General features: G+C 38.2%; 2 protein-coding genes and 1 long non-coding RNA gene across 3 annotated transcripts in view; all 3 read right to left on the bottom strand.

The window, feature by feature from the left end:
- The window catches only part of ift46 (intraflagellar transport 46 homolog (Chlamydomonas)), a 14,421-nt gene extending 6,547 nt beyond the window's left edge, over nucleotides 1-7,874 (bottom strand). Inside the window, exons 1-7 of the mRNA XM_053645059.1 lie at nucleotides 7,770-7,874; nucleotides 7,260-7,356; nucleotides 7,107-7,183; nucleotides 5,625-5,637; nucleotides 5,066-5,198; nucleotides 232-306; nucleotides 1-63 (exon numbers count right to left, since the gene is read on the bottom strand). The exon at nucleotides 1-63 is cut by the window's left edge and continues 31 nt beyond it. Coding sequence (XP_053501034.1) covers nucleotides 1-63; nucleotides 232-306; nucleotides 5,066-5,198; nucleotides 5,625-5,637; nucleotides 7,107-7,183; nucleotides 7,260-7,356; nucleotides 7,770-7,793 — 482 coding nt within the window. The 5' untranslated portion in view covers nucleotides 7,794-7,874. The remainder of the gene's footprint in view (nucleotides 64-231; nucleotides 307-5,065; nucleotides 5,199-5,624; nucleotides 5,638-7,106; nucleotides 7,184-7,259; nucleotides 7,357-7,769) is intronic.
- Nucleotides 7,875-9,452: 1,578 nt separating this feature from the next.
- Nucleotides 9,453-11,327, bottom strand: LOC128620254 (uncharacterized). The gene is made up of 5 exons (XR_008388103.1): nucleotides 11,182-11,327; nucleotides 10,321-11,010; nucleotides 9,869-9,948; nucleotides 9,693-9,724; nucleotides 9,453-9,534 (listed from the first exon to the last, which is right to left on the bottom strand). It is a non-coding gene; the product is annotated as an uncharacterized LOC128620254 (long non-coding RNA).
- A 2,264-nt stretch (nucleotides 11,328-13,591) lies between these two features.
- On the bottom strand, nucleotides 13,592-24,373 carry vps11 (VPS11 core subunit of CORVET and HOPS complexes). Its single transcript, XM_053645038.1, has 16 exons — nucleotides 24,194-24,373; nucleotides 23,760-23,908; nucleotides 23,507-23,642; nucleotides 21,800-21,963; nucleotides 21,410-21,657; nucleotides 20,053-20,254; nucleotides 19,681-19,832; nucleotides 19,378-19,564; nucleotides 18,776-18,919; nucleotides 18,139-18,336; nucleotides 17,271-17,432; nucleotides 16,935-17,068; nucleotides 16,518-16,720; nucleotides 14,779-14,950; nucleotides 14,339-14,561; nucleotides 13,592-14,223 (listed from the first exon to the last, which is right to left on the bottom strand). Exons 1-16 carry the CDS (start codon nucleotides 24,333-24,335, stop codon nucleotides 14,056-14,058), a joined length of 2,784 nt encoding a protein of 927 aa, XP_053501013.1. The 5' UTR covers nucleotides 24,336-24,373; the 3' UTR covers nucleotides 13,592-14,055.
- Nucleotides 24,374-24,618: the final 245 nt, after the last annotated feature.

Here is a 24,618-nt window from a genome sequence, read left to right as displayed (position 1 = left end):
GGAATGAAGTCAGGAATAAAGGGCTTCAGCTTATGGTCCAATTCAATGGTCTGTGGTGTGTATCTGAAAGAGAAAGCCATTTATATTTATTAATCTTCATATTAGATTATAGTAAAATGTTTGAACATGTATTTAAATAAGTAAGTAATGTTCCAACATTTCAAGATATAAGTCAGAAGTGAGAATGTCTGTGGTTTGTGTGGGAATGTGTAGAAAGATTCTCACACTTACCGTGTTATGTACTGGAAAAGTTCTTTGATATCTGACGTGACACGAAGGTGGTCATAATCTGCCGGATCATATGCCCTGTAGGCAGACAGCGCCCCCCCACACACACAGAGAGATCAGTACATGCACTAAAGATTTGAGGCTATAATTGGTTCTACAAAGTACTGAATAAAGGGTCTGAATACAGAATACAGCAATCAAAATTATTCAATCCCCATTGCAAATCAGGCTTATTGTCAAAATTTACAGACTTTCAGCTGTTTGCAATGAACAAATAAAACAAAAGCAATTGAAATAATTCAATACAATGAATGCTTCAAGTGGTTTCTCCAAATTCAACTTATAATGATTTCTCCAGTTTCAAAATTATTCAAACCCCTGAAAAGAATCCCTCACAACAGCACAGATATGCAAAACAGGTGCTGTCTCACAATAAAGGGCTTCATTAATTGCACCAGGTGTGCTTGAGCAAGGAACACATGAAATACCCGAACTGGCTAGGGGTAGAAAATGTATGAAATACCTGGACGGGGCAGAAAAAGGAAGCGATCAACGTCTTCATCCAGATTTCTGAGAAGACAGGTTGTGAAAAACCCTTGAGTGACTGCAAAAGACCTGCAGCAAGACTTGGTTGCATCAGGCACTGAGGTTTCAGTGAGCACAGTAAGGCATGTACTAAACGCAGATGGCTTCCATGCCAGAACTCCAAGACGTACACCACTACTGACCCAAAAGCACAAGAAAAGTCGCTCAAAATCATATAAATAAGCCACAGAAGTTTTGGGATTCTGTTCTGTGGAGCGATGAAACAAAACTGGAACTTTTCATCACGATGGATCAGTGGTATGTCTGGAGAAAGAAGAATGAAGAAATAACACTCTGTATACAGTCAAGCATGGTGGTGGCTTGGTGATGCTCTGGGGCTGCTTTGCATCCTCTGGCACTGGAAACCTGCAGCATGTGGAAGGCAAGATGGATTCATTGAAGTATCAGGAAATCCTAGGAGAAAAAGTCATGCCGTCTGTGAGGAAGCTGAAGCTTGGGCATCATTGGACCTTCCAACAGGGCAATGATCCCAAGCATACCTCCAATTCCACCGAGGCTTTTTTGCGGAAGAAGTCCTGGAAGATTCTACAGGGCCATCACAGTCACCTGACTTGAACCCCATAGAAAATCTCTGGTGGGATTTGAAGAAGCAAGCAAACCCAAGAATATAACTGAACTGGAGGCCATTTCTAAGATTTTAGTTTGCAGCGGGTCATAACAGCAAAAGGGAGCTCTATTAAGTAATAAAGATGCTTGCCATGAAGGGGTTGAATAATTTTGAAACTGTAGAAATGATTATGATTGAACTATTTCAATCGCTTTTGTATGATTTGTTAATTGCAAACAGCTGAAAGCCTGTAAATTTTGACAATAAACCTGATTTGAGTATCTTAGTATTTTAATAAAAGGTGCTCCACGGATTTTATTCGTAATTATTTATAGGCCGCCAAAATACGCTTCCACATTTATTGATGATTTTACAGAACTTTTATCAGCAACTTCACCTGAATTTGACTGTTTAATTATTGCAGGGAATTTTTGAATATCCATAAAGATAATTCTGGAAACAGCACCTGCCAAAGAGCTCATATCTGTTTTAGACACTTTTGATCTAACTCAGCACGTGAATGGACCCACACACAATCGGGGCCACACTCTGGATCTGCACATTAGTAAGAGTCTAAACATCTTCTCTATTGTTATTAAGGCTGTGCCTCTATCTGATAGTTTTTTTGTTTTCTTTGATATATAGATTTATATGTGACTCCTGTATATCTATGACATCAAGTATATCAGCAGACTCTCTTGATGTTCTCTTTGATCATTTTAACTCAAAAGTTTAAAATACTATTGATGACATTGCTTCTATAAAGGTCAGGAAGATGACTGGTAAGCATAGGGCACCTTGGAGAAACACAACTGCAGTACTATACAACGCATGAAAAGAAAATGCAGGAAAGCTGAACCCTTGTGGCAGAAAACAAACCCTGAACTACATTATAACATCTATAAAGACAGCCTTCATACTTTCAATGCGGAAGAAGGCACTCCAGTCTAGCGGCTAGACAAACCAACTTCTCAAAAATTATAAACAGCAACATCAACAACACACATACTATTTTTGCTACAGTACAGAAATTAACAAACCCACCAGATTCCCTGTGAAATGCTCTCTGATTGCAAATGCAACAAGTTTGCTCTTTTTTTCAAGCAAAAAAACCCTTATGACTTATTAGAATGGCGATCTACTTTTGAGGAAATTGAAGTCAAAACTGTTGTTAAATCAACCTGCTGTCTCGACACACTCCCTACATCCTTTTTCAAAAACATTTTTAAGTGTTTAGAAAAAGATCTCTTAAACATAGTAAATTCCTCCACGCCACATCCCTGAAAACCGCAATTGTGTGCAAACAGCTGAAAGCCTGTAAATTTTGACAAAAAACCTGATTTGAGCCCCTTCTGAAAAAGAGTCATCTGCATAACATGGTTTTAAACAACTATAGACCAATATCAAATCTTCCTTTCATAGGCAAGATCATTGAAAGGGTTGTTTTCAATCAGCTGAACCGATTTCTATCCTCAAATAGCTATTTGGACAATTTCCAATCTGGTTTCCGGCAGCATCACAGCACACAGACGGCATTCATAAAGATAATTAATGATATTTGGTTAAATACTGATTCAGGCAAAATAACCAGGCTGGTATTATTGGATCTCAGTGCTGCTTTTGACACTGTCGACCACAATATACTCCTAGACAGACTGCAAAACTGGGTAGGGCTCTCTTGAACAGTCCTTTGGCTGGTTCAGGTCATATCTAGAAGGGAGGGGTTTCTATGTGGATATATGCAGCTATGAATCTGAGTGGACGTCCATAACGTATGGAGTCCCACAAGGCTCAAACCTTGGACCACTGCTGTTCAACCTGTACATGCTCCCACTAGGCCAAATTATAAAGAGGAACCAAATTGCATACCATAGCTATGCAGACAACACTCAGATCTACTTAGCCCTGTCGCCTAATGATTAGTACCCCATAGACTCCCAGTGCCAGTGCCTGGATAATATTAACAGATGGATGTGCCAAAACTTCCTTCAGTTAAGCAAAGACAAAACAGAAGCCATTGTATTTGGAAACAGAAGAAAGACTCAAGTTGAACCTTGACTCCAGGGGTCTAAAGACAAAAAATCAAGTCAGGAATCTTGGTGTCATTTAAGAGTCTGATCTAAGTTTCAGTAGTCAACTGAAAGCAATAATCAAATTAGCCTATCATCCATCCATCCATCCATCCATCCATCTTCTATACCGCGTTACCCTTTTCAGGGTCACGGGGAAACCTGGAGCCTATCCCAGGGAGCATCGGGCACATGGCGGGGTACACCCTGGACAGGGTGCCAATCCATCGCAGGGTACACAATCACATACACATTCATAAACCCATTCATACACTACGGACACACCAATCAGCCTACCATGCATGTCTTTGGACTGGGGGAGGAAACCGGAGTACCCGGAGCACGGGGAGAACATGCAAACTCCGCACACACAGGGCCACGGTGGGAATCGAACCCCCGACCCTGGAGGTGTGAGGCGAACGTGCTAACCACCATGCACCCTCCTCAGCCTACCATCAGCTCAAAAATATAGCAAGATGTAGGTGTTTAATTTCCAGTCAACACTTAGAGAAACTTATTCATGCATTCAGTACCAGCAGGGTGGATTACTGCAATGAACTTTTCACCGGTCTTCCCAAAAAGACCATTAGAGACAGTTGCAGCTCATTCAGAATGCTGCTGCCAGAATTCTCACCTGAACTAAAAAATCTGTGCATATTACTCCAGTCCTCAGGTCTGTACACTGGCATCCAATTACATTCAGAATTGATTTTAAAAGAACTATTACTGGTTTATAAATCACTACATGGCCTAGGACCTAATACATTACAGACATGCTTACTGAATATATACCGAACAGGCCTCTCAGATCATTAGGATCAGGTCAGTTAGAAATACCCAGGGTTCACTGAAAACAAGGTGAGACAGCTTTTAGCTATTATGCCACCCGTGGCTGGAACCAGCTTCCAGAAGAAGTAAGATGTGCTCAAACTCTAGCCACATATAAAACCAGACTGAAAACACACCTATTTAGCCTCACATTTACTGACTGAACACTATGCTGCACTCTACTGATTGACCTATATCATTTTAGCTCTGTAAATTTTACATTTGTTTTAATCTTTTTTAACTCCTGCTCATTTTAATGCATTTTTATAATTCTTATTTCTTACTTTTTATTTCTTGCTCTTCTATTGTTTCATATTTTCTTTACCATTTTTATGTAAAGCACTTTGAATTACCATTGTGTATGAAATGTGCTATATAAATAAACTTGCCTTGCCTCTTGTAGCGTGATATGATATTTTTTGTCATATCGCCCAGCATTACTCCACAATGATAACGAGTCACACATTATTTATTGGTCAAATATATATTACAGCACAGTGAAATTCGTTGCTTTGCATACCCCAGTATGTCAGGATGTTGCGGTCAGAGCGCAGGGTCTGCCATGTTACAGTGCCCCTGGAGCGGCGAGGGTTAAGGGCCTCGCTCAAGAGCCCAACAGTGGCAGCTTGGCAGCGCCGGGGCTTGAACCCCCAACCTTCTGATCAGTAACCCAGAGCCCAAAACTATTGCATTGTGAAGCCTTCAAGCAAAAAATTAAAGTATAGATAACTCAACTGCTGGCAGGCAAGGGGTTACTGGGTTATGGTGTTTCATTATCTGTTCTCACCCTTCTGGAGCTGAACCTGGCTCCCCGTCATCTTCATCCGATTCCGTTTCATCAGAATCGTCCTCGTCCTCATCATCCTCCTCTTCCTCTTCATCATTATTTTCACTTGCTTCACGTGGAAGTTTCTTTTTTGCTGTAAAATTTCAGCATGAATTCAAAGCAAGTTAATTTTATCCATTCACACTGAATGCTTATAATATAGGTACAATCCGATAATGAGTCTTTGTACCAGGGACGATACTAGTCGAAAACATTGTATGCCATGAATGTGTGCAGTGTTAACCGACAGGTCAAGCACGAGAACGCACGACACATAAGAAACTAATTTTCGGAAGGCTTGCAGAGAGCTTGGGTATTAAAGTGCACCTATTATGGTTTTTCAAATATTACCATTCATGTAGTGTGTTATAGAGCAGTGGTTCTCAACCAGGGGGGCACAGAGAGATTGGAAGGGGGGTGCAAATTGTTTTCAAGAAAAAAATACAGACAGGGCATCATTTGGGTACTCTGTGTATTTTATTGCTTTTCAAACAGAATGTGCATAAATAAAGAACCCCACGTTCTCTCTCCCTCTGCATTTTCTTTTTGCTGGGGAGAGGCGGAGCTTAGCCTGCCTTCTATCTAGCTGTCAGTGCAGAAAAGTGTTCCCAACTTAGCGACTTTTCAGACCCCGTTAGCAACTTTTCTTTGCAAAAAAAAAGTGCCTAGCGACAAATCTAGCGACTTTTAGGACAAACCTTAGCAACTTTCCAAATGTCATCAGTACTGTTCTGCAAGCGTGAGGTCTTGCTTTCCTGCTGCACTCTCACCTCTCTCTACGTCTGCTCTGTTCAGTGAGAGGCTGAGAGCCAGAGATTTAACAGTGACTACGTTTACATGGACAGCATTAATCTAATTATTGACCTTACTCTGAGTAAGATAATAATGTGATTAAGGTGTTTACATAAGTAGCTTTTAGAATACTCCTTTCATGTTCCCGTTTTACATGTTATAGAACATAATTAGATTAACGGCACACGTCATTACGTCACCACGCCACGCCGTCCGACGTCCCTCCAGAATTTCTCTTATCAACATAAAGTTCGTCTGCGTTATGGCACCGTATACAGTTTTGGGTGTTTTTATTTAATTTTTTATGAACACTTTAAGTGCAGTTAATTATTTGTCATGCTGTACGTGCAAACAGACGACTGCTTGAAGCCGTGGGCTGCGTCCCAAACCGTGTACTTACCGTCTATATAGTAGCCAAGATACATGGATTTTTCCCCACTACAGGCCTATAGTAGGCAAGTATGCGTTTTGGGACACAGCCATACTCTCTTGTTCGCCGTAAAATGTTGAGCACTGCCGTGTGTGTACGTGCCCTATCGCAAAATGCGTTGAAAACTCTCAGACGACGTTAATAATGTGATTAAGGTGTTTACATGTCTGTAATACATGTCGATAATGCGACTAAAATAGGAGTACTCCACATGTCTTAATTCGATTAGTGCTTACTTCGAGTATGAACTTAATCAGATTAAGGTAATTAAAAATTGCTGTTTACATGGTAGTTTCTTAATCAAAGTATTGTCTTAATCGGGTTAAGAGTGGATTATTGTTGTCCATGTAAACGCACTGACTGTCATGGATAACGAGACGCATTCTTCATCCTAATTTACATCATTCATCCATCCATCTTCTACCGCTTAGACCAATCACAACAGACTGGGACATCTGAGCAATCAGAGCAGAGTATGCTCTCTGAGAGGAGGAGTTTAAACTGAATCCTTTATAGAACGGATCATTTAACGAGTCGTTTTAAACACTGGGGAAAAAGGTAATGCTGCAGTTTCAATTATGAGCACACTAAAGTGTTTTTTGACCTTGAATGCAGGTAAATCTATTGTATGAGACCTTTAAAACAAAATTAGGCACGTTTCAAAACCATAATAGGTGCGTTTTAAAAGAAAGTCAGTATTGAATCAGTATCAGATGACACTCACTCTGATATTAGTACCATACTGAAATTTCTCCTGCAGCTTACAGCAGACTCATTTACCTTAGTCCCATCTTCAAACTCATCACTGCCACTTTTGGCCATGGTATTCAGCTGCTGTCGGCTTGTGTTCCTAAAGACTGAAATCATAACATATTGTAATCTAGCAGTGTTAGAAACAGTTTAAATAGTACAGCATTAAGAGCCTCAGGTGACCTGCTTGCCGTGGAGTAGGTGTGTACAAACTGGCCACCTCTTCTGAGTCGTTGATATCCAGAGTCTCGTCGTATGGCTGGTTGGCGATGAGCTGAGTCTGAAAACATGTTTTTAAATGTCCCATTGAAGAAAACTCATAAGACCCTTACTTATTTACTGCGCTAACGTTACGAGTTTAGTGCCAAACTAGCCAGCTAACTAGAACTAACATTAACAAACGAATACATTATACCCGTTTCAGTAAATATCTGCTACAACTCATGTAGAATGCACCATAGATCAAGTCTGTGTTAAATTTTCTAACCTAGCCAGCTACCAAACCCGCTCCTAACAGTTAGCCAGTATTGATAGCTACCGTAGTTGTGTGCAGAAAAACCCCCAGCTCAGTTAGTTGGCTAAAACGCTTTCAAATATATTCAGTAATCATTCATTTGAACTCTGTACGCCATAGAGCAGCTTGGTTGATCAAGTCAATGTATAAAACCTTATATAAATGTACAGTAAAGTTACCGTTTGTCGCTCAGACCTCTCCATGTAAGCTGTGTTATGTACAGTTACCAAGCGACACCAATCTCGCGATGTTTCCTGTGAGACTTGGCTTGAGGAGTAGTTTGGGCGAATCGGCTCGGCTCACCGATTTTTTCGACTCCCAGATGCCGGTTTTCCATCAGTGTTGACCGAAGTCATGCATCTGTCACTTAAATTCATCAATACAATCGTACTCTACTTTCTGATTAACAGTATATTACACTTTGTATTGTCTTTCTTACCGAATCTATTCAAAGAAATCCAAGAAACCCAACCCATCGTGCTACATATTGCATTATTATATTATCGTGCCTGTGCTTACATTTCAAATGGGATTTGAATAAGAGACTCCTTTTTTTGCACCTCTCCAATCCACTGCATAGGATATATCTCACTGGAACTGTCTCTAAATCCTCCATTTTAACCGATAAACAGAAAATAATACCCAAATTTGCTTTAAAAAAAACATGAAAGCATCTCCTACGGCTCTTCAGATATGTGAGCCGACTCCCACTGTTCACCCAAAGGAGTCTCTTCAAAGAATACTATTCAAACTATACTACTTAGTACAAAAGTACAGGCTTTTATTTAGACAGATATATATATATATATATATATATATATATATATATATATATATATAGAGAGAGAGAGAGAGAGAGAGAGAGAGAGAGAGAGAGAGAGAGAGAGAGAGAGTTATTGGATTTTTCATTTCCATGACCTGTAAACCGTAATCATCGAAATTAAAACAAAAAAGGCTTTAAAATGTCACTTTATGTGTAATGAATCTAGAATATATAAAAGTTCCACTTTTTGAAGTAAATTACAGAAAAAAAACTTTTCCACGATATTCTAATTGTTTTAGATTGTGTGTGTGTGTGTGTGTGTGTGTGTGTGTGTGTGTGTGTGTGTGTGTGTGTCTGTGTGAGTAAAACATTTTTACACTTGAACAAATCCACAAGGAAAATTAGATTTAGAAAAATATCAATAGATGTGATATACTTCTGTGGAAAAAGTAAGTGCACCCTTGGCCTCAGAAGCTAGTATTGCACCCTTAAGCAGAAATAACCTCTTGTAGGCGTTTTGCATAATTGTCCACCAGTCTCTGATATCGCTTGCTGGTGTTTTTGATCACTCTTCCATGCAATATTGTTTCAGTTGCAAGATGTTTGAGGGTTTTCTTGCATGTACCACCCATTTTTCCTAGCACACCTCCCAGGTCACATTTGTGCAATCTATTTCTGATTGTAAACGCATGCACTTTGACACCAACAGTTGCAAGACTTACTAGCAGATCCTGTGATGAAATTGTGGGGTTCTTGGAGACTTCTTTTTATTTAATGCCAGAAATTTGAACATGTATTCATTAAGTTGAGTGCCAACAGTGGCTGCTGAATGGCAGTTTGTAATTATGAGCATCAGCAAATTCACAGACTACATATCAAACATGTATTAATCACTATACACTGCAAATAAAACGCATACAGGAACATGCCGGGGTTAGATAGAACTGAGCTCAACTCTATACACAGTACAAAGCAACACATGCATCAGTCTACTATTTGGTCATGTTTTACACCTGTAGCTTTGGCACTCGTGGTTTCTGAGGGCTGCATGTTCTCTGGAACATCTGCGGAGGTGAGTAGCGGAAGTCTTCAGACTGATCAGACTGATAGGAATTTTTTGGCTTTATGAAGTCTTGATAGAAAATTTACAAAGGGTCCACAGTTGGGTAAGCAACTTCTTCCTGAAGAACATGCACAATACATGCATCAGTCAGAGGTTACTGATGGAATGTAGACACCGAGCATATTCACAGATCTAATTTTAGCGAGCAAGAGAATGTACATCTAGGTTTCATGTAAAATATTCTGCTCTGATTTCACAGTTTGTTGATCCTTTTACCTGAAGAAATGTGCTCTCATTGTACACAGGTTCTGTGAAAAGCAAAAGAAAATGAGATCACTTTTTAAAATGAGATCACTTTTTAAAATTAAATTATTATTATTATTTTTTTTTTTACATTTTTCACTTTATTCAATGTTCATATTCTATCTTCCTATAATGACTTTCTTATTTACCATAATATTTGCAAATGTAGATTAAACACAAAACAAGGAGACTGATGAGTGAGAATCTTCACAAAAGTCAGGAACTGTACCTAGAAACAAAATTATAAAAATAAATAAATGAACAAAGTCAAAAAACATGGTAATTATCACAACACTGTGTTTTCTATTCAAACTATTTTATCAGGTATGAACTAATGGTATCAGAATACTTGGTTTTCCAGAAACAAAATGAGCAGACAAAACCTATATTAAGCTATTACAACAACAACAACTAATAATAATAATAATAATAATAATAATAATAATAATAATAATAACAACATAAAATGATCAGATGAAATGGTCCCTAAAAGATATTGCCTAAAACCTGTTGACTTAGAATATGTTTTGATTTTAATAGTTTATTACACCAGGAATGAATTCATCTTTAGCAGTTTATAACAAATGCACAAATATCTCACTGCTGATGTCGATTTGCGCCTCTGATTTTCCATTTTCATTTGAAACTTGACAGGTATATGTGCCACAGTCTGAACTGGTCAGGTTGGACACCTGCATGGTCATCTTGTTGTCAGTGAGTGAGAATCTCTGGTCGTCTAGCAGTGGAAGGCCATTTCTGAACCATCGCAGCAGCTTAAACTTCCCATTGATCTCACACTTCAGGGTCAGAGAGCCAGGAGAAGAAGACACAGTGATGTGTGATGCAACTGGAGAAGTTGGACCCGAAGACATAATCAAAATACAAAAGTATGTTTATAATAGACAAGCCAGCTGCCAAGAATCTTAATCATATGCAGTAAAAGAAGTACAGGTGAAATATGATACTCACACAGCAAGGATAGCGTGACATTAAAATATTTAATGGTCTTATTTTTAAATGTGGTTTTCTCCTCATAAATGCCTTCATCTTCTGTTGTCAAATTAAACAAAATAATACTCATTCTGTAAATTAAAATGAATATTTTGGCGGACCTCTAGGCATGTAGTATTGTTTGACTTATTAAACAGATATAAGAATTTCCTTGTTGAATGTTTATCTGGATATTTAGCCCATTCCACACTGTGCACATCTTGACTGTGTCCATAGCGTCCTCGAAGCTCCACTCGCCCGTGTAACACTCCTGTTACTCTCTCACCATCAACCCCACTGCCTGCAAAATAACGTCAGATATACCCGTGTTTTCAAGATTAAAAATTATAATATACAATTTTAAATGCTAGCAGCATATGCTAATCCTTTTCCCTGTATATAAGGAAATTTTCTGAAAAATACATAAATAAACAAAACTTTAAATGCAGAACGAAACAAAACGAAATCTTACCAACAAATGTCCAAAGAAGAAGCATCACAATGAAAAAGTCACCTCCTGGCATTGTAAATATAATCCTAATAAACACTTGAGCACTCTGATAGGAGTGAAAGTTTTTTTAAACCTGCACTACTAGAGCAGCACTATGTACTGACACTTATAAGCGTAGTCATCGCCACAGTGAGCTGATATCAGCACCATGTGGTTTCACCTACAAAAATCTAATAATAAAGGAAGAAACAACAGTGCATCATGTGTCTGAAGGGAAAATGTCTTTAAGTGTCAATTTCACAACTTAAACAAATATTTGGAACTATACATGTATTTTATAGGAATTTTATATTTATATACATGTTCTGAATAAAAATGACAGACATGGTAGTGATGCCACAGCATTTCAACAGAACAGCTTGTTTTCTTTTTAAGGTTAGGAGTGTGTGTGTGGTGGTGGGGGGAGGGGGGGGGGTTTAGTGGCATTAGAAACTTTTTTAAAATATGTGTGAACGTGTAAGAGAGCAAGAAAGAGGGACAAGAGTAAGAGAGATACAGAGAAAGAGAGAGAGAACAAAAGAACGAGAGGAAATGAGACAGAGAGAAAGATCACTCTACCAATCTTGAATTGTTTAAATGTGTAGTAAAGGTTTTGTGACATGAGTAAGATCCAGTAGACAAAAAGGTGTTACACCACAACCCACTCTAAACTATAGCGAGCCATTCCCACACCATGATTATAACAGATTTGTCACTGTAAACCTGTGACAGACACTAAACCTTTGCATACATCTATTGTTTCTGAGGTTGTGTGGGCAGCACACTTTGGGATCAGAGAAATTTGACATTTCAGAGAGGAGCACAGAAAAGGCCAGAGAATTAAACAAACCTAGGAGTTTGCAAGCACAGACCATCCAGCTGAGGAACTTCCACACCTTATTATGAGTAACAAAAGATTGGACAGAGACAATTCAGTGGTCTGTGGTGTGTATCTGAAGGGAGAGCTATATATATATATATATATATATATATATATATATATATATATATATATATATATATATATATATATATTGTGTGTGTGATTTTTATTAGATTAAAGAAAAATTGGGTTTTTTTAATGTTTATTTTTAAGTAATGTTCCAGGATCTAAGGTAGCAGTGAGAGTGTCTGTGGTTTGTGTGGGACTGTGTAGAAACGTTCACACAGCTTACCATGTGATGTACTGGAAAAGTTCTTGATACCTGATGAGGATGGTCTTAATCTGCCTGATCATATGCCCTGTAGGCAGACAGACTGCCAATCTCCCCACACACAAAGTAAATTAAATTCTTCAGCTAACAGGGTGAACAATAGTGAGTCATGAGAGCTGTGGGATTTCATCTTATTATATTTAGACTGTGGAATATTTATGCCTAATCATTTAAGGCATAATCTACCGTTAAACAATGTTAATAACATTGCCATAAAATACATTTATGACAGTTCCACTGAAAATAACTAAATATCCGGTTAATAACAGGGGCTAATTACACCTTATATAATAAATCCTGATCTACTTTTCTTTTGCAGTAAACTCATGCATCTGTTACATAAATTCATCAGTAAAATAGTACTCTACATTCTGATTAACCTTATATTATACCTTGCATCGCCTTTGTTATAAAAACGATTTAAATAAATGTAAAAACAGTGTCACACATTGCATTATATTACCTTATACTATATTATAAATTTAACCTCCTTTTTTCCCCTCTCCCTCCAATCCACTACATAGGAATACATCTCACTAGAACTGTCTCTAAATCGTTATTCTGTCCCAAATAAGTGAAATGTATACGATTCACTGGATGCACTTTTATTGCACTGTATATGATCAACTGCATTAGAGAATCAACAGTGCTTGATTTTCACCGATAAACAGACAATATTGCCAAAATTGTCTTCAGAAAGCATGAACACATCTATTGTAGCTCTTCAGATATGCAAGCTGACTCCCACTGTTCACCTGTGGACAGTGGTGGCTCAACAGTTAAGGTTCTGGTTACTGATCAGAAGATCGGGGGTGCAAATCTCATCACCTACAAGCTGCCACTATTGGTCCCTTGAGCAAGGCCCTTAACCCTCTCTACTCCAGGGGCACTGGATCATCTCTGACCCCAACTTTGTAACAAGCTGGAATATGTGAAGGAAAAAAAAAAAAAGTCACCATGCTGTAATGTATATGTTGCAAAAAGAGTTGTTTCAAAGAGTTGACTCATTCATAAGTGACATGATGTACTGTTCAGTATAGCAGTACAGTAAAGTTGTATGTAACCATAGTATGACTACAGGCTTTTATTTAAACTGATGCATTATGTATTACAGAAATAAATACCAGAGTTAACTCCAGTTTTGCGAGCATGACAAATAACTGCAGATTTCAACAATGTGTGCTTCACTGCCTTTTATTTAATGCCAGAAATTTGAACATCTAAATCATTAAGCTGAGTGGAAACAGTGGCTGCTGAATGGCAGTTTGTAATTATGAGCATCAACAAATTCACAGACTACATACCAAATGTGTATTAATCATCGTACACTGCAAATGAAAAGCATACTAGAAAAGCAACACATTCATAAGTGTTATTCACAGTGCATTTACAGACATAAAAAGTTTGCTTACCCCAGTGTGGGGGAACAAGCAGCTGTATTTTCAATTGATATTTTTTTCATAAGCTATATTAAATTGACTATTAGAGTTGGCCTGCATTAGTTTGGGCCTGAATTTCCATCTGCAAAACAGGACCATTAACCTAGAATAAGAAGTGCAGCATAGAATGTGGTAATAACTAATAACTGACAAAAAAAAATAAAAATGACCATAATATTCCATTTTGATATTTAATGTGATTTTCAGGCATTTCTTTTGGTATGAATGAGTAGGTCTCTCTGTAGATCAGCTTCTAAACCCCCAGACCCAGGCTTGCCTCCAGGAGGATCCGTTATCAGAGTCAGTTTATTGAAAACCCCACGGCCAAAGTAATCCGCCACCACTGAGAAACCGTCATTAGAACTCCTCAACTGTAAATAAAAAGTAGGAAAACCTGTTTATTTCTGAAAGCCACTTCCACACAGGATTAGGAAAATGTTGCATGATGTATTGATCATTTGTTGCATACATGTTTATTCACTGTACCTGTCTATTAAAGTGATCATGTAGGTCTCGTTTCTGCTCTTGTGCCCGTAACATGTCCATCACCTTCCTGTTTTCAGGAGTGCATGTTGGGCACTCAGCCTCACTCTCTGCGTAGCTCTCGAAGCAGTGCTGATGGAAAGAGTGACCACAAAGGAAATGCACTGATGGCAACTCTAGAGGGCTGTTACACATGCTGCACTTTGTCTTCTGGAAAATCTTTGCACTGTGAGGAAAAAAGAAAAAGGGACAGGATGAAAATATTTAATACTAAACATTTTACAAACAGTCATGGAAGGAAGACACAATGTTTAGTCAGTCCTGCATGAAGAAATTATTTGTATCTCTATTATAAAAAGTATACTTTTATACCCAACAAATGTAGCTAAACAACAGAACACATGTCATTATTAGAGGTGACTAAGCCTCCTTAGTAGTGTTACCTGGTGCTGAGTTCCTGGATCTCAGAGCGCAGGTGTGCAGTCTCCTCACGGTACTGCTGAATTTTCCTCTCATCTTCTTCAATCTGCTTGCTCTCCCTTTGCAGTTTGTTAATCAGATAATCTTTAATCACTGACAGTGTTGCGGTGGAGTTATGGGCGAGTGTCTGTACCACTGCAACAAAGGAAGGGAATTTATTTGTTTATTTTTTAAATCATGTGTTCGGAATCATACATTTAATAGAATTTGCACAGATAAAAGCGGCGGGCGGGGTGCACCATCCTTTGATTCTAACAGAAACCAGGTACGAAAAATAAGTACACACTAAAATTTAGCAACATAGCATCATTTACATGAAGTAAACATCTAGGAGTTTATCAGCCTCACGTCATTTTGGAGAACTTTTTTCCCCACTCTTCTTTAGAACATTGAGATTCTGTGGCAGGATCTTAAGAGCTCTGCATAAATGACTGCCCTCAAACATCTTTGATATGAAGAAAAGGGGTTGAGGTCTGAACTTTGTACTTGAATTTTATCTTCTTTAGCCATTCAGATGTTGATTTGCTGGTGTGCTTGGGATCACTGTCCTGCCGCATGACCCAGTTTCAGCCTAGCTTAAGTTGCTGGACAGATGGCCTCGTGTTTGTCTCACGAAATCTGGTATAAAGTGAAGTTCAATGTTGTCCCAGGAACTGTGGCTGCAGAACAAACCCAAATATTCACCCCTTCACCAGGTGTTTGTGGTAATATGCTGTGATTGGGTTTTCGCTGTGCACGATGACCAAACTTTTCCACCTTGGTCTTAACGAAGGATACGATCACGACTTGGGCAAACCCAAAGTCGTTCTGCCATATTCTTTTTGGAGAGAAGGGGATTTTCCTAGCCACCCTTCCATGAAAGCCATATTTGTTTTTATATTTGTCTTTTTCTGATAGTGCTGTCACGAACATAGGCATTTAATGTTCTTACAGAAGTCTGTAGGTCACATGATGTAGCTCTTGGGTTTTTCTTTATATCTCTGAGCATTAAAAGGTCTGACCTTGGACTGAATTTGCTGAGACACCCATTCCTAGGAAAACTCATGGGAAGTCTTGAAGGCTGTCCATTTGTAAACAATCTCTCACTGCAGATGTTGAATTTCAATTGCTTGGAGATGGCCTTATAACCCTTCACAGATTGATGAGCAACAACAATTGCTTCTCTGAGCTCATGGCTGATGTCCACACCAGTGCTCTAGTACACCAAACCGGCAAAAAGTTCTGCTTTTCTAGTTAGTCAGACGTCTTGATTGACTAACCTTGTGCATTTCATTACTAACAACTGGCTTCTAATTACTCTCTTAATGAATGTGGAAGTAGGAAGGGTGTATCGATTACACAAGCCCTGATAAATAAAAACAGACTTGAAGGAGGGCGTACATCCCCCTCCCCATGACTGTATATGAAGCAGGTACACAGTAAAATCTGATTTGTGAGCCTTTAAACAGCATGTATGCATCCTAAAGACCCTGATTTCATTGAATCATTACCAAATTTAATGCAATGAATTAAGTGCCACATTTACAACTGTACAATGAGCCTGGGCTGAAACTACTACAGGATGTTCTAGCATGGCATAACTTACAACCCAATTCAGCAAAACATCTTTAAAAAAAACCTCAGGCTGCAAATTGGATGCAACACCTAGGGTTGTGAAAACCAGATGACAAAAGTACAATGCACCTGCTTATGGGAAACTTACCTAGCAGTGGTGGCATAAGGTTATTCTGATCTATGTGTTGTAGCACCTCGCTAATGTAAGCCTTGCAGTCTTCTTCTTTGCGTGCAAAGTAGCCCAAGGCCTGTTCCCACAAACAAACTTCCTGATTACCGTAGCGCTTACACGCCTCCACCACTTTAGAGTACTCCTCATTCTGCATGTGGTAATGCATGATCTGCTGGTACCTACAGAAAGACATTCGAATTCTAAACACAGATACTACTAACCGTCTATTCGGTTTGTCTATGTGAAGAGTGACCAAGTTACAAAGTTATATGGTGAAGCACAATTACAAAATAACAAAAATGCTTCATTTATAAGGACTGATAAGAAATTGCTAACCATTCCTGCCATATTTGCTCCCAACAGAAGAATCACTACTACAAAAGTGTTACTTACAGTTTGCCCTTCTCATACAGATAGAGCACTCCCTCTTTGAAGTTGTGCATTTGGCAGAGCACCAGGGCTTTATCAAACACTGTGTTTTCACTCCTCAGCAGCAACAATGCTGCCCTCTGCAGGGTTGTCTTTTTCTGGATGAGAATAAAGGAAGGGTGTTATGAGAAACGTCTTAAAAACCTGGCTTTTTACATGTTTGTATACTTCATTTTCTAATTTATCTTAAATTCTGTACCATTTAAAATGATTCACATCATTATACAGTAACAGGTTGTCTTCAGAGTTCTGTAATCAGGTAAATATCAAATCTGTAGATCAGTGATGTATTGCGTTTACCTCAGGATCCTGTTCATGGGCCCAGTCCTGCAGTCGCAGCTCAAGCAGTGTATCATACACACCTTGTGGTGAATCTGGTTCCACCGTAATCATGTGCTCAAGGAATGCTCGTAGCTCTCGTGGATTATTAGCAAAGATAGGGATAAATTCTTCTGAACTGGCCTAGGAAACAGGAATATGGTGAGAGTATGAGTAAGACCAATTTATTTCTTTGGCACACGGGCCACACAATTAACAAATACTGCTTAAATTGTGGGTTGCTCAAGGTCAGGTCCATGACAACATTTGGGTGTGCAATTTTATTAGGTTTTTATTTTTCTAAAGGACAACAATTGAGGAAGGAAAAACAAACATCAACCAGTATTAACTAATTTAATTAAAATAGGTTGAAAATGTCCATCATACTAATGGGTTTTCTTAAAGAAAGTTCCTATTCTAAAGCTCAGTAGCGTCAATTCAGACTCATTATATTGCAATTTTAATAAAATAAGAAAAATTTCCGTTAATGTTACACATATGTGACACACATATGATGTAGATGACTTTAAAATATGGATTTAAAATGATGGACATCTGCCTGATGTCCGTAACATTTGAGTAGTTATATTATATTATACTCTTAACATTAATCTGGGCTGCAATCATTTACAACAAAAAGACTGATCACCCTATGATCGCCGATTAATTTTTCTGTAATTCCTAAATATCTCTTAGAATCTCATTTCTTAATGCGATATCTGCAAGTACCTCATAAACATCCCTTACTGCCATAACTTGAATATGACTGAGTAATGTTCTCAGTACAGAGCACTGACCCACTGAGCTACTAAAGTCTCAAGATGAAAGAGGACAAAGACCCTGGAATCACCTTGTTCTCGGCTAATCTGTCCACACTGTCCCGGTCAGTGGAGTCCTGGATGGGTTGGTAATTGGTACAAAGCCTCTTGAGCAGCACAGTGGTGCTCTCGGGAACATGGTGCATCAGAGTTTTCCCATAGTGCTTCATATTAGTCTCGGCTTGCTCAAACGGCAGCCGCCCAATATAGCGCAGAGCCTCCTGGTAGTTCTGTACACAGCAAGAACATGAAACAAACTTACATAAATTACATGGGACTAGTTTTTAAATGATTAAAGATATGTTTGACAATAATGTTTCAAAATTGCTAACAATTTCAAACATTTAAAAATCTATTGTGTAATATTTAATGATTTCATTATATAATATTCATGAAATCAGCTGTATTTGACTATGATTTCTTCCTAACTACTGGGTGGACTTGACAATCACACCCATATGTGCTTTTTGAATATCCAATTCCAGGTTTAGTAAACCCGCAACAGCTGCCAACAGTTGTGGGAACACCAACACATGGGTGTGATGGTCAGGTGTCCACGTACTTTTGGCCATATCGTATACGTCTAAGGTCAAAGAAAAGCGCTCTGGTCGATTATTCAAGTCACCTCCACAGTGTTGAAGATAGGTAGCGTTCTGGGAGCTCTCTTACCTTTAAATCCTCCAGCTGAATCTTCAGGTACCACTCATGGTGGGAGTGTTTCTCCGCCAGGAACACAGCGTGGCTATGGTACCCAGCCTGGCGCAGCACCTTGATGGCTATCTCTACATCAAAATGCACCTCGCTCTCACTGCTCTGGAGGGCACAGAGAAATGAAAATAGTGATCAGTCTTACCTTGCTCAAAAGATTAAGCAATTAAACATATACCAATAAGTAAATTTTTTTTTTTTTTTTTAAATTTCCATTCCACAGCTGCTACGCAATCCTCTGTGTCTGTTCTATCAAATAATCAGTCACATAGCATTTTCCACCAATGGTATGCACCCAAAACACCAGCCAAATCAATAAAATCATTTTAAATCATCAAATTTGAACAGTACATTAATTTTAAATGGTGATTAAACAGACTGGATGTTTATTCAGTCCAGTCTGTGTATTCAACGGTATTGAACACACACCTTCCAGCCAATCAGAATCGAGTATAATTGAGATACTCCAAAAATTCTAGGCTCCAAAAATTACTAACTGGTTCATTTTTGGGTTTCCATGCTACAGTTTCCTCCAGACAAACATGAACTGTGTTTTGACAAACCTTAATGAACTCTTCCAGCTTGGAGCTGTCCTTCAGTTTGGTGTAGCAGTTGAGGAGCAGCGTGGTGTGATCTGCATTGGCCAGGGATTGCCTGTGGAGGGCCTGCAGGTATGCAGTAAGGTTGTGTATTCTCTGTGCATCCAGGAACTTACGGATGACATATGAGGGTTCCAGTTTCCCAATGGTTCTAGAAAAAAAAGAAGCAATTGTGGTTGTGTTTACTCATACCTGAAGTCTAATTAACCGCAAGTAACCACAGTCAATTTAGAAATTACAACAGTTCTGAATAAGGAGAACTCTTACCGAATATACTGTTGGATAGCGCCATCATGGTCCCCTTTGATGTACAGATGGTCTCCATACTGTCTAAATATCTCAGAAAGACCGTCATTATCCAGATGCTGGCTTTTTGCAAGGTTAATCGCCATCACAAACAGGTTCTTCTTAAACAGCATCTACAAGGAAGAGAATGCAATATTTAATTAGTATCACTGGTTTAATTGAGCAGTTTCTTATGAACTTGCATCTTACCACAGCAAAAGTTACTGATCGTCATGCAATTGGAATTTACTGAAGTAAATACTATTCATTGTATTTATGTATTCATACATAGGATTTGAAACAAGACACAATAAATTAACAGGATAAAGCAGAGCAAGTAAACAATAAGCACACCTCAAGCTTAGTCTGGGTGTCCTTCTCCTGCAGCATAAACATCTTTCCATCTCTTGTCAGGACATAAAACGAGCCCCACTCTGCCAGGACGTCTATGATGTCATCAAAAGCTGCGCTGTAGGCAATGAACTTGTTGTCCAGGTCATAAATCGTCAAGACCTGCTTTTCTGATGGAGTCAACTGTCTAGACCCAAAGTCAGGCCTGCACCAGAGCGTTAACAAAATTTAAGGTATAGAAATCTACTATTATGTAGTAACTATGCTCCAACCAGGGGAAGAACATTTCAGTGCTTTTCAATCTGTTCACTGCATGAGTCAATATATGGGATTACTACAAACAAGAAGTTTCCAAAATTGAAATGGATGGTAAAGTGATGGAGAAAAAAAAAGAAAAAAAAGAAGATGGTATTAGAGGTCGACCGAGTGATTGGTTTTTTCGATTAATCAGCAACGATAACCGATTACTGGAACTATCAGTTATCTGCAAAAATTCCCATTGATAGTTTTTCCCGGTTGCAGGAGCTGAAAAGGGTCCGCCGTCATTATACAGTACGAGAACAGCTTCAGGATGTGAAATAAAAACGATCACTCACAAATTTTGTTGTGTTATTTGAAGTGTTTATTCATTTTGGATGTCTGTACTATTTTGTTATTTGGAGTGTTAATTTTTTGTATGTATATCCATGTTTATTAATAGCTAATATTTGCAAATATATTATTAAGTACAGTACATTTTCATGGCACAGTCAGTACTGTTTATTTTTGTAATAAAGTTCAGCAATATTTTACTTTGAATGTTATGTTTTCATTCAGTATCAATTTTAAAAGCTATCAGTTGATTAATCGGTTATCGGCAGGTCAAGTCCAGTTATCGGTAAAATCCACTATCGGTCAACCTCGGGGGGGGGGGGGGGAATGGATGGAGGGATGGATAGATACACACACACACACACACACACACACACACACACACACACATATATACATATAATATATACACACACACACATATATATACATATAATATATACACACACACACATATATACATATAATATATACACACACACACACATATACATATATATATACACATATATATATATATATATATATATATATATAATGTGTGTGTATATGTATATATGTGTACATGTGTGTGTGTATATATATATATATATATATAATGTGTGTGTATATGTATATATGTGTACATGTGTGTGTGTATATATATATAATGTGTGTGTATATGTATATATGTGTACATGTGTGTGTATATATATATATATATATATATATATATATATATATATATATATATATATATATATATATATTAATTATATGTGACTCCTACTTGTTAGGTGACTTGATGTCTCGGGAAATCAACAGCAAGTAACCCCGGTGCCAGTGAGCCAGGATTTTATGTCCATCAAAGGCAAAGCAGGGTCCTCTTTCATCAGGTTGATACAGATACACACAGTCATCTCCTGCTACAATGAACTGCGAGTCCTGAGAGGGGTCCGTGAGGGCAGAGCAGCGCAAAGCACAGCCGTGGATGTCCAGCTCCACACGAGGATACTCCTTCATAGACAACGTGTAACACTGACAACACAACAAACCAAGGCAGACAATATTGAGTAAAATAAATTCTCTCAACATTTCAATTAACAGTGCACAAACCAAACCAAGATAAATGAAGGGAATAGGGACAAGAAATGTACTCAATCGAACAACTAAAACATACCTGTACTTTCTCAAGAGTAGCCACAAACAAGTGGGTGACTTTTCCTGCTTGACGGAAAGCCAGACCTGTGACAGGACAGCTTCCCTCATGCAGGGTGAGGGTCTTACTGTGTCTGTCTCTGGTGATGTCACCTTTAGTCAAAACTACACTGCCGTCTGTAAAGCCTGAAAACCAAAATCACATTTAAACAATCAAGGTTTTCATATTATATCTTTACATTTAACTTCATTTTTATTTGCTTTGTAATGTGTAAGATATACACTTACAATGGCCGTTTTTACTATTACGTTGTAGTGACATTTACTGGCCACTGCATCAGGCAAACCTATTATATAGATTAACTGTGTAGGTAAATTACTGTAATTGCTGCTGTGTAGGGGTAAATAGATATGGGGAAAAAAACATGATTCTCAAAGGCATTTCTACAATAATTAGTTTGCAAACAAACTGCCAGCAATACAGCAGTGTTACATTTGGGGGTAAACAAAAAATAAAATGATATTTTTAATGTATTTAATGTCTACAAAATACACAGTACTGTGCAAAGTACACAAAGTTTTAAGTACAAACTTTGTTATAGATTTTTTATTTTATGACTTCTACATTATCGAGTCAGTACAAAAACATTTTAGATTCCCAAATATTAGATTTCTAGCACAAAATTAAATGTTACAGAAAAACGTTTGTATGTCAGTAAAGAAAGCAGCATATTAGCATTTTTTTTTCAGAAAAATGCTAATATGAAAGGAAAAAAAAAAAAACAATCAAAGCTGCTGGATTTTTCTGCAGAAATAAGAAGCAAGTGTGACAGTCAAAGTCTCCAGAAGAACCATGGCTGGTTACAGCCAAGTTACAGCTCATTTCCTTATAACACTACACTAATTCTACCAGAGACTTTTTTTTTTTAAAGTAAAAAGGTCATCACACCAAATATTGACTTTGTTTCATTTATTACAGTTTACTGCTCTTTATAGTATTTTTTTTTTTAATGGAGAAAATTTTAATTCCATTATTTTTGAAGGCATCTTTGCGCTACAGCAGTGGTTTTCAAAGGGGGGGCCGCCAGGGGGCGCCTCAACAATTTGGTGTGCCCATCCCTCCCACTAGTATGTTTTCTCTTTCTCACTCTCAGTCAACCACACACACACACACACACACAATTCCTAATGTAATATAAAGATGAAAGATGTTATTAATAAAGAAAGGGGGATAGACTCAGAAGTCTGTATTTTTAATGTGTTTTAAAGACATCTTGCAAAAGGGGGGCCTTGGTCAAATGTTAATGCCATTTGAGGGGCCTTGCCCTGGAAAGGTTTGGGAACCCCTGTTCTACAGCAGTTCTTTGCAAGTGCCTAAAACTTTTGCACAGTACTGTACATTTAAAAATTTAAATAACCTACCAATAGCCTATATCCAATACCCAACATCAGTTCTGTTATAAGAAACTAACACTGATGACTTACAGAACAATTAATACACCGTGTATAGAAAAAAAAGACAATCTATAGTGTCTAATTGTAAACCTATAAAGTGGATTAACAAAAGGTGCGGGTTTCTAATAAAGTGACCCGTAAAAAAAAAAAAAAAAAAGAATACACAGAGTTTAAACATCCCAAATCACTCTGCCGTGCCTGACTCCAGTAAAGCAGACACCGACATGATCAGTAATGTTCCTGAAAGAAAAAATGGGTGAGAGAAAGACTGTACCGATGGCCATGAAGTTGAGGTTCTCGTGTACACTGAGACAGGACACTTCTGTAGGTTTGTTTCCAGGAATGGCTGGAAATATACGAGTACACAGAGGACTACCGCTGTCTCTCTTATCCGTGTTCCACACCTTCACCTGATGCACATGGTGTACACAGACAGACACAACATGGACATGCATCTCTTAAACAAAGAGTAAACAAAATATTCCTGCAGATCTCCAACCTTTCCGTGACACAAGTACAGGATTTACCAGTGGGTTAATGCCATGTTCGTCCTGACCCACTGACACCAGGATGCTGTGTTGCTTCAGCTGGTACAGGTGTGTTACCCGCAGTTTATAAGCCTGGAAGGAGGTCAACTGCAACGATCTCGATAAAAACCAAATTTGACCATCCATATGTACACCAAATGAGTTAAGAAAATTTTCAATGGACACAGTTAACTGTTTATAAACGACATGTATTTAGCTGCAGTGTTTACACTAGCTCGCAGATCACTTTCAGGGTTAAGACCAGGGAAATTTTTGCTAACCATACAAACTGAGTGTGATTCGGTGTAATCGTTCAGAAAGAGTAGATGTCATAGATTAAACGTGAACATTTACTGGTCCTGCTACAGGACATTAGCTAGCCTCAGGAAGCTAACCAGCACAACAACAAACAACAACATGGCATTAAAGGATATCTCCGAGAACAACATGTCCCCGCCCTGCATCACAAGCTGATATACCAACCGGTAAAGCAAAGTTTGCTCCATTCTCGCTCGGATCTTTCACCGTTTCTTTATCAAAAAACACGAATCGTCTCCACTGCAAGAACGCAGCCATTTTATCACCAAACCCTGCTCAAATCATGTGACTTTAGTTAGGGTCATGTGACCACGGTCAGGTTCCTGTTTACAACAAATATCATACTAATATATTAATATATATTTAATATTACATACTATATTTGTAAAAGACAATAGAATAACACGTTCCCATAACGTTATTAAATGATTCCGAATATAAAGAAAGAAAGTGGAACTAAATGCTAACACTACAACAATCAAGAGTGGCTAGAAAAATCTAAATTCATCACACTATTTCACAATATTTCAAAATATTTATA

This window comes from Ictalurus furcatus, chromosome 16 (genome assembly GCF_023375685.1).
Source record: "Ictalurus furcatus strain D&B chromosome 16, Billie_1.0, whole genome shotgun sequence".
NCBI lineage: Eukaryota > Metazoa > Chordata > Actinopteri > Siluriformes > Ictaluridae > Ictalurus > Ictalurus furcatus.
The sequence above is the reverse complement of the archived record's forward strand: the minus strand, read 5'-3'. Positions and strand labels throughout refer to the sequence as shown.